Here is a 13,972-nt window from a genome sequence, read left to right as displayed (position 1 = left end):
GGAGCCTTCATGTCCCATAAAAGGATTAAGTAAGTAACACTGTGGAAAGTCTTAGTAGGCCACTTATCTTATAGTATATACTATTTAGATGAAGTGTGTATCGTTTTACCTCTGTTGGCCCTACTTACTTTGGCTCGGATGCATGGTATTTCGTGGGTCGCCGGTTGTTCACGGGGTTGGATGTCGCAGCAGTGCATGAGGTATGTATACCCGAGGCACGCGTGCAGTTTTCTTTCATTAACTGGCATCATACAAAGGCTTCAAGTGTTAGATTTATGAAGTAGCTTTTCTATATAAAGCCTCAAATCTATTGAATTGAACTGAAGCGGAGCTGGATGGGAGACGGAACTGTGCATTTCCCTAAGCCACTGCTCCCTAGTATTGCATATTTGGTTCATGTAGTTATGACAAGTACAAGTAGCAAATCATTAAAGCAGCAGAAACACCATCTTTACTGTAAGGATCCCCTTTGAAGCTGAGGCAGAGTGTTCCTGAATTAATGGAGTGCATAGTGATTTTACTAAGTTTTATTTATAAAAAAAAAAACCTTCTTTGCATTCATGCCAAAAGACTCTAGCTCAGTGGTAAGCAGGGTTCATACACAGAAACCTAGTCTAGATTTATGATGTGTTTGAAAATGCAAGGGAAAAAATATTGAATTGACAATATTTGTAACATATTGTTAAAATATCTATTCTATCGCCATGCGTGGAATTTTCCTGCTTTATAAACATGAGTGCCAGTTACAAACCTTGAAATGTCATAACACACAGAGACAAAAAGAAAACAAGAAAACTTTTGTTAGAATGCTTTCTAAAGTCCAAGATGTGTTTGGGTGGTATGTGGAACAGGGTTAATTAATGAAAAATAAAATATAAACAAAGGCATATGTTCTTTAACTTAAAAAAGAAAAGCTTTAATATCAACATCCCTGACAGCTCCCTTTATCAGCAATGAAGCTTTGCTTCCTGCAGCTCTGAGCGTGCAGTTCTTTGCCTCTGTGTATGTATTATGTTTTGGGCAAACTAATCTAAATAGAGACAGTATTTTTTTGCAGTAAAATCCCTCCTGTTTGGTAGTTTTGCAAACCCTGAGCAGCTGCACAGCTTTGCTTTTACATGTACTTATAAATTATTCTGCTACCTAAGGAATCATGCACAAATTTTGGAGGCAAGCAACTATTATAGGAAAAAATAGAATATTCTGCTTGGAAAATGTTGTACGTAGGAGGTGAGTGTCTGTGCTGTGAGAAGGGCTGTATGGAGGTGCATTTACATTTTTATTTACATATGTACGTATGTACAATTTTGAAACTGTTGCTATTGCGTTTCAGGTGTTCAAAAAAACCACGTTCCCCCCCCCAGACACAAATAGAGCAAGTTTAAAAAGAAAACCCTTACTTCTGTTGATCCGTTAGACTAGGTAAAGTCTGAGTTTTTAGAGGTTATTCCAGCTAGAAAGAGGAATTGGCACTGGGAGTTCAGTGTCTCTGGGAGCAGACAGACTTTCTTACGACAGTTACCTGTTTGAGGTTCAAGCAGGTTTTCACAAGGAGGCTGTTTCTTGCCTGTCTTCACTCTTCTGCCTCCCTGCCCTCCACCTGGCCTGGGAGCGCCCGCGCGGGGCTGCCCCCAGGACGCGCAGCGCTCCTCCGGCACGAAGAGCAGCGCAGCCGAGCGCCCGCGCGCTCGCGGCCAGCCTTGTCCCAGAGCAGACTTGGACAGAGTCGCTGCACCCAGACTGTTCCAGCGAGCAGCTTTGAATTTGTTTCTGTGTTGGACAGGAATCTGTTTAGCTGGTTGGGTCAAGAGCTCACAGTAATTAATGGGGAGATATTTACACTTGATTGAAATTAATATTGCTGTATCACAAGGAAAAATAAAAGGTTTCCCTTCACTTCTTGAAAGTGTTAGGCAATTTGCTTATTTTTTCTCTGTGTGGGTGTGTTCGTTGCATGAAATTGAATGGGGGGGAAAAGTTGCCAAAAGCAAATGTGTATTCAATTAAAAACTCAGGCTTATTATCAGTTTGCTGTGGAGCCAGGAAATGATGGTCAGAACTCATGGTAGGATTGGAAGACCAAGTAATAACTAGCAGTTAGGGTGGGTTTTTCTGTAGCTGACATCAAAACTCTCATGACCTTTATTGAGGAAAAACTAGGTTAATGAGAGCTTTTGAACTCTTTTTAAACAGCACATTGATTTAAAACTCTACAAACTTAGGGAAAGTTCCTGGTTTGGATTACTAGGTGCTTCTCAGATCTCTACTTCATTAATCAAAAAGTGTTCAAGTTACTGAGTTACTCATAGCTCTTTTGAAATCCATCTGAATTGTAAGACTTTGGGACTGAAATTGTCCTCTTTGTTCATATTTATGCGGGGTGCCTTACCTCCCTTCCTGCAGAAGTTTGCAGCATACCAGAGTTAAGAATAAAGCAATGTACCGTAAAGTGGAAGGTATAAAAATGTCAATAAAGATGCTAAATATACAGCAGTTTGGGGAGCCTCAGTAAGTTAAATATTAACAAGTTCTATTGCTCTCACTTTGGTCAGTTAATAAAATACTCTAATTATTAGATTGTCTAAATTGCCTGATGTGCAGCTTTGGAGATAGAGCCTTCTCAAATGAACCTTCTGTGCTTTCTGAACTTGTTTGGGTAATAGGAATGTGCTGCAGCTTTCTCTTTATAAAGAAATCTCAGGGGTTATTGCAATGTGCTTAGGTGAACACACAGCCCGAGCGTTGCTTTGTGCTCACGCAGAGTGGAAGAACGTTCAAGAAATTGCTCCCCTGGGAGTACGAGTGTTCGCATATACCATCACCTGCGCTTCTCGCAGCAGAGACACACTTGTGGAAGGGGAGGGTTTGCTGCTGGAGAAAAGGGATGCAAATCCCCTGTTCTGGCCCTTAATGGGCCTCTGAGACCTCAGGAAAAAGAGGGTCCTGTATAGGTCTGAGCCCAGCTAGAGATTGCTGGTAGGAAAATTAGTGCCTTCTATTAGCATGTCCTTTACTCAGCATGGGAATGGGGCTGGGAATGCAGCACTGAATCCTGGCTCGTAGCTTTTCAAAGTCTTCAGTTTGCTCAGATCTGGAGTTCTGAGTCACTTTCCCCCTCCTCTCTGCAGGGATTTCTGTGCTGCATTGGTTTGTAGAGCACCAACCCCATAGAAATCATCTGTAAAGCAGTAATTCAGCCCTTTAAGCTTTCATCCTGAAACAGAACTGTAAAATAATCCTTTGCATTATCATAAATGCCTAATGGGCATCTCCTCCAATCCCTAGAGTGCTTATCATTCTGGAATAGGCTGTAGGCGCTTGTCTTTGCATTCACTGTTCATGCTTTCATTTTTTTATTTTTTTTTAACAGTGAAAATTGCTGTAGATACGGGCAAGACAGCCTCCTTGTGTCTTGTCGTTGGAATATGCTTGCTAAACTCCTGCTCCCTGGTGGGTTAGTTCTGTTTATTCCTTGTTTGCTTGGAAGAGTTTTGGATAAAAAAAATAGCTGAGCCTACTAATGCTGCAATGGACATTACTCAAAATATAATTTGGCCTGTAGTTTCATCTTTGGTACTGATGTTGACATCTTTTTAGATCCCAAGTTGTATTTGCAGAACTGTGTTGTAAATTATTGCATTGCACAAGCCAGAGGCCCAGCTTCTCCGATGCTGTTTTGCTGTCTTTCTAGCTGAGTTGGGATTTCAGAAGATGAACCAAAGTGCAGATATGTGTTCTTGTACCTCAGTTTCCCCATTCTTAAAATGAAGACTTGGCCTCTTCCAAGAGGCTCATGAGGAGTAATATATTACTGGACAGAAATATAAACTGCTTGCTTTCAGCTGATTTTGCTCATTTTGGATGGGCTTTGTATTTCACTGATATGTTACTAGGTTATAAATGAAAGAATAAATCTTGTTTACTTGTTTACATCCCGTGGGAGTTTTCTGCTTTGCAGGGTTTCATGCTTGTTTCTAGCAAGACTGAAGTGTGCTGTGTCCCCCGTCAGGCAGCTGCTGCCGGTGGCTGCTGCCCACTTGAGAGGCAGAACAGGCAGTGGCTGGGCTGAAAAGGTGCCAAGGGCTGGGGGAGGGAGGGAGCAGAAGGGAAGAAAAACTGGAGAGGAGAGCTCAGCTGAGGAGGGTCAAGAGGGGCTGGCATGGGAATAGAAAATAAGGACTTAATAGAGCTGCAATGTGAGCTTAACTTCAGTTTTGTGATGGATTTGGGGAGCATAGCTAGGCCCCCAAATTTAGTGGAAATTTAGGCTCATAGGAGTGAGCTTTGTCTTAGAGAAGCTCAGTCTAAGAACTAACTCAGACAAGGCTTGCAAGTGACACATTTCTGTCTTTTTTGGGGGGTGGAGGGAGGTGGATTTGTGGATTTGGAGGGTGGATTTGTTTCACTTTTTCTTCTTGTTTAGAAATAAACCTCAGATCAGTTGTGGGAAGGTTTGGGGTTGAATGCCTGCATATCAGGTTTAAAGGTTTGAATTTAAAACTTGCAGGTTACTCTATTTCATGTAGTCACAAAGTTTCTTTACCACATGACAGAGAGGAAAAACAATTTAACCCCAGCCTGCCCTGAGCTTCCCAGCCTTCTTTGCCTTTATTCAGTCAAATCTGAGACTTGGAAAACTTGAATTGCTTGCAATTAAGAAATCAAAACCCTACAAAGCGTTTGAGTATTTATTTTCTCCCCTGCCGCTTATAACAAGGGTTTCATTTTGCGTCCCAGGTAGAAAGACGGGACACGTCTCCCTTCACGCTTTAGGAAGGCTGCTGTCACTGCTGTGTTGCCTGGCTCCTGCCTGATTGGCTTTATTAATCCTAGGAAGTTTGTTGCCTTTCTCCTCCCCTCAGCCTATGAGCGGGTTAAGACGTGGCTGGCAGCGTGCGCAGGGTTTCGTGGCTGTGCATCCCCAGTCCGATGCTGCGCGCTGCAGCCCGACCTGCTGGGCACACTGGATCATTGCATCCCCCAAATCTGCGGCGGAGGAGAGGCCGCGTGGGGCTCGCCGCCAGCAGCGCCAGCGCTGCAGCGGTGAGCCTTCTGCAAAAGTGCTTTCCACTTTCTTGTTGGTCTTGAACATAAGTGGCATTTTTAGTGGACCATTAATTTGTTTTTACTACATGTAATTAGCAAAAAGCTAGGTAGTGAGTGAACAAAATTAGTCTTGGACTGGATTCACTTGTCAGCTGGCCAAGACCTGTTTGGGTCGACACTTTTAAAACAATGATAAATGGGCTGCTCCTGTGCGAGAGGAGGTCCCTCACTTTGCTTTTGACCCTCATGCCATGAGGTAGCCTGCTCTGCTGATAAAACACAGTGTAAGCAGAGGTGGGTCCTGCGCTCGCTGCGGCCTTGTTTACATCGCGAGCCAGGGACAAAGTTATTCTGCCTCTGTGCATAGTCTTCCCCTCCAAACAAATATTTATTAAGTAGGACGAACATTGTGAGAGCTGTAGATACAAATTTTTATTCTTTGTAATTTGTTAATGTAGTTCTAATAATACTTCTGCTGGTATAGCTTAGGGAGAGGGGGAAGGATGTGTATGCATGTTAGTGATGCAAAACAAAAAAGAAGGCATGGGATTTTCAGGCAGATGTGATGTTACCCAGGCGCTATAAGGAGGAATTCAGAAGTCTGTGTGAAGAAGGTGCAAAAAACCTGCATCCACCAAAACCCCAGCTATTCATGTATTAATCATGGGGGCTAACCACACAAATCCAAATGGGCACTTAAGAGCTGATGAAGCCTTTAAGGCATTCAACAAAGAAACATCATACATTTTCTAGCACATAAATGTGTTTAAGAAGGTATATAATTTATAATGGCAATGTTGACAGAACTTTAACTGCAACATTACAAATGCTAAACTATAATATATTTACATATGAGCAGTACTTACTGTGTGGGCGCGTCTCTGTTGATGTGTTTCCATGTGATACTCCATAATTTGAGCGAGTGATTGGAGTAAGGGATATTAAGCCATAGTATTGGTAATACTTTTACTGCTCTGCTTTGGGAAATGCATTACTGCTAAATTAATCCCTGAAAACCTAGAGATATTAACACTGTCGAGCATGAAGGCAGATGGGATTTGGATCAGAGACCTTTATTTGTAGTATGATACTAAGGAGTCATTACTTTAAAGCAGGAACTTTGTTTCCTTGAATATTAAGTGGAGTTGGGGATTTTACTTCCGCTTTGGCATGAACTAGCTTATCATAAAAGCATAAATGGAACGTGCTTGGTATTGATTTTTTTCTTATGATCTAAAAAGATGCTTAATGAAACTCTAGGTGCCTAGACAGAGACCTTCACTGAATGCAAAGCAAGCTTAATTATAGTTTCCTTAACAAGCTACTGGAGATGATTTACCCACCCCCAACCCCTCCAAACTCTTTCACCTATTTAGACTGTTTCTCTTCCTGTGAGTGCCAGGATGGATGATTTTTTTTTCCTCCTTGACAGGCAAACTGCAATTTAAAGAAAGGAGGGGGGGGTTGCCAGTTTTTATGTGGGAAGAATTTGGTCTTGATTTTTGAGGTCTCAATAAGGGATTCTACACTTAAAATGGAGCAACTGCCACTCATCCCAGGGTGCAGAAAGCAAGATGGGGGCAGAACGTGAGATGGGCACAGAGGCATTTTTTGATGCTGTGCAATAGCGTTGTAGCAAAACTAGCACCAGAACTGAGGGTTTTTTAGCTCTTATCCTCAGACCTGTCTTCTGCCAGGCCCTGCCTCTGCTCTGGCATAGTTTCAGGACTCCAAGGCAAGTACAAATGGTAGGTTGGGATTATTCCTTTCTTGCGGAGAGCTGCGTTTGCTGCATTCGGTTGTGGAGAGGGGAGTAAGAGCGTGGTCCCTAGCCGTGGTGACTCGCTGTTCGTTTCCAGTAGGCCCTGCTTGTGCTGTTCTGGTCTCTTGCTATTGCTTAATTGGGTTCTTTGCATTCTCAGTAACTTCTTTGCATTATACGTAGCTGTATAACATACTCTTCCCATGTGCTGTGCAAGAATGAGCTTCAAGTGAGTCTCTGTCAGATCTGAGCAATTAAAAGACCATCGACCATCTCTCCCCCAAAGGCAGAGGCTCTACCAGAAGCTGCGTGTCTGCCCAGCTCATATGATTTCGATGGGCTGTCCTGCAGGGACCCCGTAGCTGATGGCAACCTGAACGAACAGGCTTCTGTCCAAAGTCACTGTGGTCTGAACTGCTACTGCCTCTCCTGCTGGAGATGCTCCTGTCACCAGAGATGCAATCCACCTCCCCAGTTTGCTTGGAGTTGATATGCATGAAGCATGATATCAGTGCTAATCACACACCACTCCTTCAAGCCCCTCTTTCTGCTGCATGCAATAAACACTTTCTGCAGAAAATGCCAGCCAATATTTGGTATGATTTCATTTCTCTTTCTGTGCCACAAGTGTCATGGAGCAAGAAAGCGGAGTATTCAGCACACTCGTAGTAGCTAGATAGTGCCAGAGGAGGCCCTGGATGAGGTGTAAGCCCAAGAAAACCTCTTGCTCTTTTCCTTAGAATCAATCTTGCTTTTGTTCATGCTCCAAGGAGTGACAAGGTGGGGAATTTTGCTGAGAATTTGAGTAGGAAGAAAGAGCAGCTTTGCGTCAGGTGCAGGGTAATTATTTGCTGGGGTTCTGTGCTATTTGGTTTTTATTCCCTGTGTTTTCATTAAAAGCTAATGAGTTTTTTCTTCATTGAGAACAATAGCTTGGCCCCTGACAAGTTGTTGGTTATTTTTTCTGCTTGGACTCAACTAGCTGTTGCTGCTCCATAAACTTTATGGAGAAGTGGATTAAAGCACAAGAAGTTTTTTTCTTGTAATATAAATTGAGATAGAAAGGAAATAGGTTTTGTTTTAAGTAGCTATGTTGTAGAGGTTTTTTTTTTTTTTTTTTTTTTTGTTAATCTTTTTTGGGGGTTGAATCTCAAGGCAGTGTTTGGTCCTAAAGCAAACAAAATGCTTTTGTATTGATTTGTATTGTCATGCTGCATACAACGCAGATTCCCACAGTGCTTGGCATGATACATGTATGTACATATTGTTGTCTGTGCATATTTGAGTGGGTTATACTGTATGACTGCACACACATGTGAAAATCCAGTTTCCATTCCCATGTGGGGAATGTGAACCAGTAGCAAGAAAGAATATATCTGTGTTGACAACCCGTCTGTAAGTTGTCTCATGATATAATGCTGCCTGGGAAATACATTACCAGAACAGACCATGACTTGATTCTTCCATGTGCTTTATGGGAGGAACAGCTACTCCTGCTGTTAAAGCCAGTGACTTATTCTTGCAAGCAACTTTCATGATCGGGCCCTTGCTCTTGTTCCAAATGGTTTACTGCATGCATGCATGGATGCGCGATCCATTCCTCTCCAGCGAGACGCCTGTGCTGTGCCATGCTGCCTCCTGCTATTCGGAAACCATAAACAGTTTGCTCATTATCGCAATAATGCTGCACCTGTATCTCGTTATAAGGCAACACCTGTTACCTTGATGTTTGTTTGAAAAGCCTGTTTTTCTTAATACCATGCAGTTTGGTTGAAAGAAAATGTTCTTTAAACACATCAGGGCTGAATGGGCTCACAGAAACTGTCTTAAAATGCTGGCATCTTCACATCTCTGCAGATAGTCAGGCCCGCAACGCTGCAGCACGGCACTTGGGAAGACTCCTCATTAGGATGAAAGCTGCGTTTTGCCTATGACAATGAGCTGTTGCTGTTTGGTAGCAGCTTTTTATATAGACTTCTAGAACCTTTTTATTCGAGGATCTCAAAAGTGCTACAGTAAAATAAGGAAGAAACAGCCCCTTGTCACACGCAACTGAGCAAAGCACAGCAACGACATAGCCAAGGTCAGTCGGTCAGAGGTTTGCTTGTGGATGCGCTCGACTTGCCAGACTCTGTCCAGTGGAGGAGAGGATTTCAGTCTCTGCTTTTTAACCCCTAACTGTTTTTTGAGGGAGGTGCACATATTCCAGTTTGTTGTGAAAGCATAGATAAGCTTGCTTTCTTGCTCGTTCTTGATGGCTTAGAAGTAGTCTGTGGAAAGGGGCCTGCTGCAGTGCCCACTCTGCTTGCTGTCTGATCTTAAAGGAGGAATCAAAGTCTGCCTGTTTGTGCCCTGGGAACTATAGTTTCCTCTGTGAAGGAGAGATCTGTAATGCAGATACTGAATGATGCAGTTCCTAAATGAAATGCAGAAAATATTTCCTTCCTTCTTTCTCTTGAATCAGGTGTTACCATTTGCATGCTTACTGGAAGCAAGTGAGCATGGAATTAGCAAAAGTCCTGATTATAACATGCTACTTCTTGGCCTTTTCTTCTGTTAGGGAAGTTGTACAGGCTGAAAGGACAGACTGCCAAGAGCCACTCTGTTCTACCACTGACCCCCACTGGCCTTTGGTAAATCTTTTGAAGCCAAATTTTCAGTTCAGTTTTTCAAGGCTTTTCAGTTTATAATAATCAGCCGATTATCATAGTGTCTGGCACCCAGTGTGACCTTTTGGGGGATCTGATCTGTGGGAGGAGAGTTTGTGTGTGCTACACTCTTCGTGGCCAGGTCATCGCTTTTGGAGAAGAACTGGAGTTTTCTTGAAAATCTGTGCTTGAATGTGTGCGTTGGGGTCTCTGAGAACTTCGTGCTCAGACAAATCAGGACAAGGCTGCGACCTGGGATGTTGAAAATAAAACCTCCAGAATGTTATATCACATCTTTCTTCAACTGCAGACTTTTTGGGGCCTCCACTGTGTTTCTTGGTGGTGGTGGGGAAATGAGTGCTGCAACCCTCTGCTCAGGGCCTTAGTACCCTTTCAACAGCACCTAGTTTCAGCTGTGGGACGCAGTCCGTTTGTTTGCTGAGATAAAACTTGTTTGGAACTTAGTGTTTGAGCACAATTAAAATCAGCTGAAAACCCACCTTTCTTGCTGTTTGTTGTGTGCTGAATGAATAAGCAGCTGTCTTTGCCTCCCTTATCAGCAGTCTGGGGTTGTGTGTATTCAGGAAACGTAGGGCAAAAGCTTGAAAGACCAGTCTTCTGCAGTGTTCAGGCTGAGCAGTATCTTCTGCAGGTAGACTAGTTGCACTTCATTTATACTAAAGTTCAGTATCAGTGTCTGACACTGTAGTGTCTAACTGCCTTTTGCATAAACCCTAGTATTAGTAGAAAAATCCCTAGCAAAATGTCTGTTCACAGAAAAATGCAATGAAACATCCAGCGTGGGGAGGTGATAGCACCTGCCTCCACACACAGCTATTGCCTCCCTTAACTTGTACGTGACTGTCTGCCATGACAGAGAATCATTCCCTCCCCAACTGAAACTCTCAAACCTTTTTTCTTACACTATAGGAAGACTCTTCATCTTAGTGAAACAGTATAATCCTCCATTTTGTAGACGGCTGCTTTACCCAGTGGTCATGCACTAAGAGCAAGGAATTGAACATAGCTCTAGTATGTTGGCCCCAAGACTGATATTTGCAACCTTCTGCTTGTATGTTCTCCGAGTGCAAAGTCTGTACATACGCAGCATGAGCGTTCTTGGAGCATGAATATGCCTCTGTAGTCCTAAATGGTGAATCTGGCCTTATGCCCACAAAAGGGGTTTTGGAGAATACTTTAGTGAGAGGTTGGAACCAGCAGGAAATATGTTTCACTGTAGGCAGTAAGATTTGGGTTTGAGAATGTGTACTCTCCATTAAAATTAGGCTCTCCATTCCTTTCTAGGAGAGGATCTGCATGATGCTTGCTTTGGACGGGACAGTTCTGAGGAAAATCAGAGCTGGAGTTTGGCCCCTTCCATGACATCTGACATTTCACTTTCATCAGACTTCCAGGACGAAGGTAAGTCATTGTTTTTTGAAGTCCTTGAGTGAAGTAGAGGGAAAAGTAAGTGGAATTCAGTACTATTTTTTGTTATCTTTCATTCATCTCATAAAGGTATTCTTTGCTTTTTTCATGCCTGGTATCTGCTTTATCAACCACTATAAAAATCTTATGGTGATCCTTCTAATGCTTGGGAATTTTGTACTTCCTCTTCTGGAGAGCATAGAAGTGCTCCAAAGTGTTGGATGTGAGCTGTCAGGCAGAGGCCAAGTGCATGTTCCAGAGCATTAAATGTCAGCCTGGGTTTTTCTGGGCAAAAAGTTGCTTTGGTGCTCGCTTCTGCTTGTGGGTGGTGGTTGGCACTGATGAATATGTGATATGCTATTCAAATTGAAGCCTACAGAGCTGAAACTGTTCTGATCTTCTCAGGGGTTATCTTCAGTCCCTTGTGAAGGCTTGACTGCTTTGGTCTCAGACCCTCATTCTCTCCCTTCCCACAGATCTTGTTTCTTCCTCTTCTTTCACTTCCCTTGCACTTCCTACCATGCTTTCTTTTTTTCACTCCTTGTCCTTCCTGTTTCAGTGCCTCCTCTTCTCTCTGCTCAACGTACTCTTTTATGTATACTCCCACTCTTGTTAGTGGATCAGTCAAGACCATGGAGAAGTGAGGATTTGTTTGAGATGAGGCCATAAGAGCTGATGGGCACCGAGGTTAGCTTCCTCACAGTGTGGAGCACTAGGCGTATCTGCCATATGTATTGATTCATGCTATAAAATGAATAGCTTCATTTAGGCTGATTAGAGACAAGGTTGGTCTGATAGTTAGCAAGTGACTGCAGCAAGCAAAGAGGTGTGGAGTTTGAGACCGGTTGTTTTAAGGAATCTGTGTGTTCAGATATGATGCACTTATGCAGAGTGTGGATGGAGAATGTGTGACAAGGATAATGGATGTTGCACTAAATGGGACATGAAAGGGTGCTGAAGACCTCAAGCTTGGCCTCGTCAGGCAAGCAATGTCTTTATAAAATCTAGGGTTTCTCCTAGTATGTTTATTAAGCTTGTCTAAGGAGGTATTTGCTTTGCTAACTTTGAGTGGTGGTTTTTGGCAGCCCTAAGGGGCAGAGTTTGACATAACACTTGCAAGGTATGCAAACACTTGGCACCACTGGAAGTTTTCAGACACAGATGAAATGCCAGGCTTGATGGAAGGATGCCCAAATGGAAGAATGGCAAGGAGACTGATAACATAGAAAAACTATATATTACAAAAAGGAGGGGGAAAAGCTGACATTGAGACCAGTCACGTAAAAATGAGTTGTCGTTGGAAATTCGAACTGGTAAGAGTACTGAATATTTGTGTATCATAGTGTTGACTCTGTATGCGTTCATTTTGGATGAAAATTGAGCAATTTTGGCTGATGAAATTTCAACTGTTGGTAGTCTGAATTGGTAATATTGACAGTGGGGGAAGAGGCTGAACACAGGCTTTTGGTCAAACCTTTTCTTTGCTCTGCCTTGATCTGTAGAGGCACCATCAGAATGATTTTTTCTGTGTCTGCCGCTGGAATGGATATGGATCGTGTTGTGATTTCCTGTGGGGTTCGAATTTTTGTGATGACTTGCCATCAGTTTTCTTGTTTATTTGAGGAGATTGTTTTTTCTGTTTGCTTGGTTTTGTTTGCTTGGTTTTTTTCATAAAGCCCTTTATTTTAGATGACAGCAAACCTCATATGAAGGCTGGTCATATCCTCTACCTTTTCCTGGACCTGAGTGGTACCAGCCATATCATGTTCTCAAATCATGCTTTTGGATACATGGAATGCATTGCTAAGAGTCATGCATGTTAGGACTTAATGAGACATTGCCAGGCCTCATTCCTGCAGCTACCTCATATCTTCTCTTCATTCACACTAATTCTAAGGGAAATGGGGTCATGAATAGCATAGTCTCTAAGAAGTTGCTGCTCTCCTTAACTGTTACCTCTTGGTGAAACATGGCAATGTATCATTGCCGAAAGTGGCAAACTTGCTAGACCTCTGTGACTGATCCCAGCTCCCCAGCAGAGACCGTGATGTTCTCCTGAGAGCCGGGCTCTAGCTGAACCTAGTGACGTTATGTGAAACTAGGAGCCAGGACACTTAAGAATCCCTTCGTGTTTTGATGTAGAGCCCTGGTGTGACCTGGGCAACCTATTCCAGGCAACGTTTTCCTCAATGGGCTCTTGGTAAGACTCACAGCTTGTCTAGTAGGGAACTTGAAAGAAGGCACCATGATCTTATCTAAGAGTATGAAGTCAGTCAAATGAGAGTTTCAAATGTTACCACTTGGAAGTGGATGCAGCTGAAGTGTGCATCAAACAGTCTTGGTTTCTGAATTAGAACATTCTTTGGGGAAGATTAGCAAGCTTTAAGCTTGCACACACTGATTTTTCTCTCTTCAGTTTGCCTTGGCTTCCTGCAGTGGGAGCACCTTCACCTTTCTTGTGCCTCTTTTGCTTCCGCATGTTGTCTCTTGTCCTTTAGCCGGTTCCCGGTAGCAGGAACTCTGTTACCGTGTGTTAGCGTAGTGCCCAAACCATGATGGAGCCTCAGGGTGCTGCTGTAATGCAGACAAGTGTCTGAGAGCTGCTACTTTTCAGGCAGCACAGGTGGCTTGTGCATGGGATAATCCATCGAACTGTGACCAGAAGAATAAATTGGCCAGTTTTAGGAACATACTCATCATTCCTGTGGCTTTTTTTCGATCTTAGCCCTGTTTTGCAACAACGAGGTTGTGTCCTTAGGCGTAGGCCCAAAGCAAACTGTTAAAGGCTGTTATCTGATGCCTCCTGATTTTTCCAAGTTTATTAATTCAAGACTTTAATGGAAGCAGATTTCTCTGGTTGAGATGATGCTTGCTTCTGCCTCTCCTTACCACAGGAAAAGGAGAAGCAGGGGAGCACCGTGACTGTTCATTTTCATTTTGAACTGTCTTTTCCTTGCTTGATCTGAACTTCCCATGGGAATTTGACAGAACCTTGAAATTTGTCCCTGGTGGAGGGAGCAAGAGGGACTGTGCAAGTTGGGGATGACTTTACTCAATGAGCCATAGCCCTGTTCTATAGGATCGTCCC

The 13,972-nt window shown here is 43.1% G+C and overlaps 1 protein-coding gene across 1 annotated transcript in view; it reads left to right on the top strand.

Moving 5' to 3' along the window:
- SKAP1 (src kinase associated phosphoprotein 1) overlaps nucleotides 1-13,972 on the top strand; it is a 154,820-nt gene that overhangs the window by 21,084 nt on the left and 119,764 nt on the right. The window contains exon 4 of the mRNA XM_062595731.1: nucleotides 10,762-10,878. Within this exon, the coding sequence (XP_062451715.1) occupies nucleotides 10,762-10,878 (117 nt within the window). The remainder of the gene's footprint in view (nucleotides 1-10,761; nucleotides 10,879-13,972) is intronic.

The sequence above is a fragment of the Rhea pennata genome, chromosome 26 (assembly GCF_028389875.1).
Source record: "Rhea pennata isolate bPtePen1 chromosome 26, bPtePen1.pri, whole genome shotgun sequence".
Taxonomy (NCBI): domain Eukaryota; kingdom Metazoa; phylum Chordata; class Aves; order Rheiformes; family Rheidae; genus Rhea; species Rhea pennata.
The sequence above is the reverse complement of the archived record's forward strand: the minus strand, read 5'-3'. Positions and strand labels throughout refer to the sequence as shown.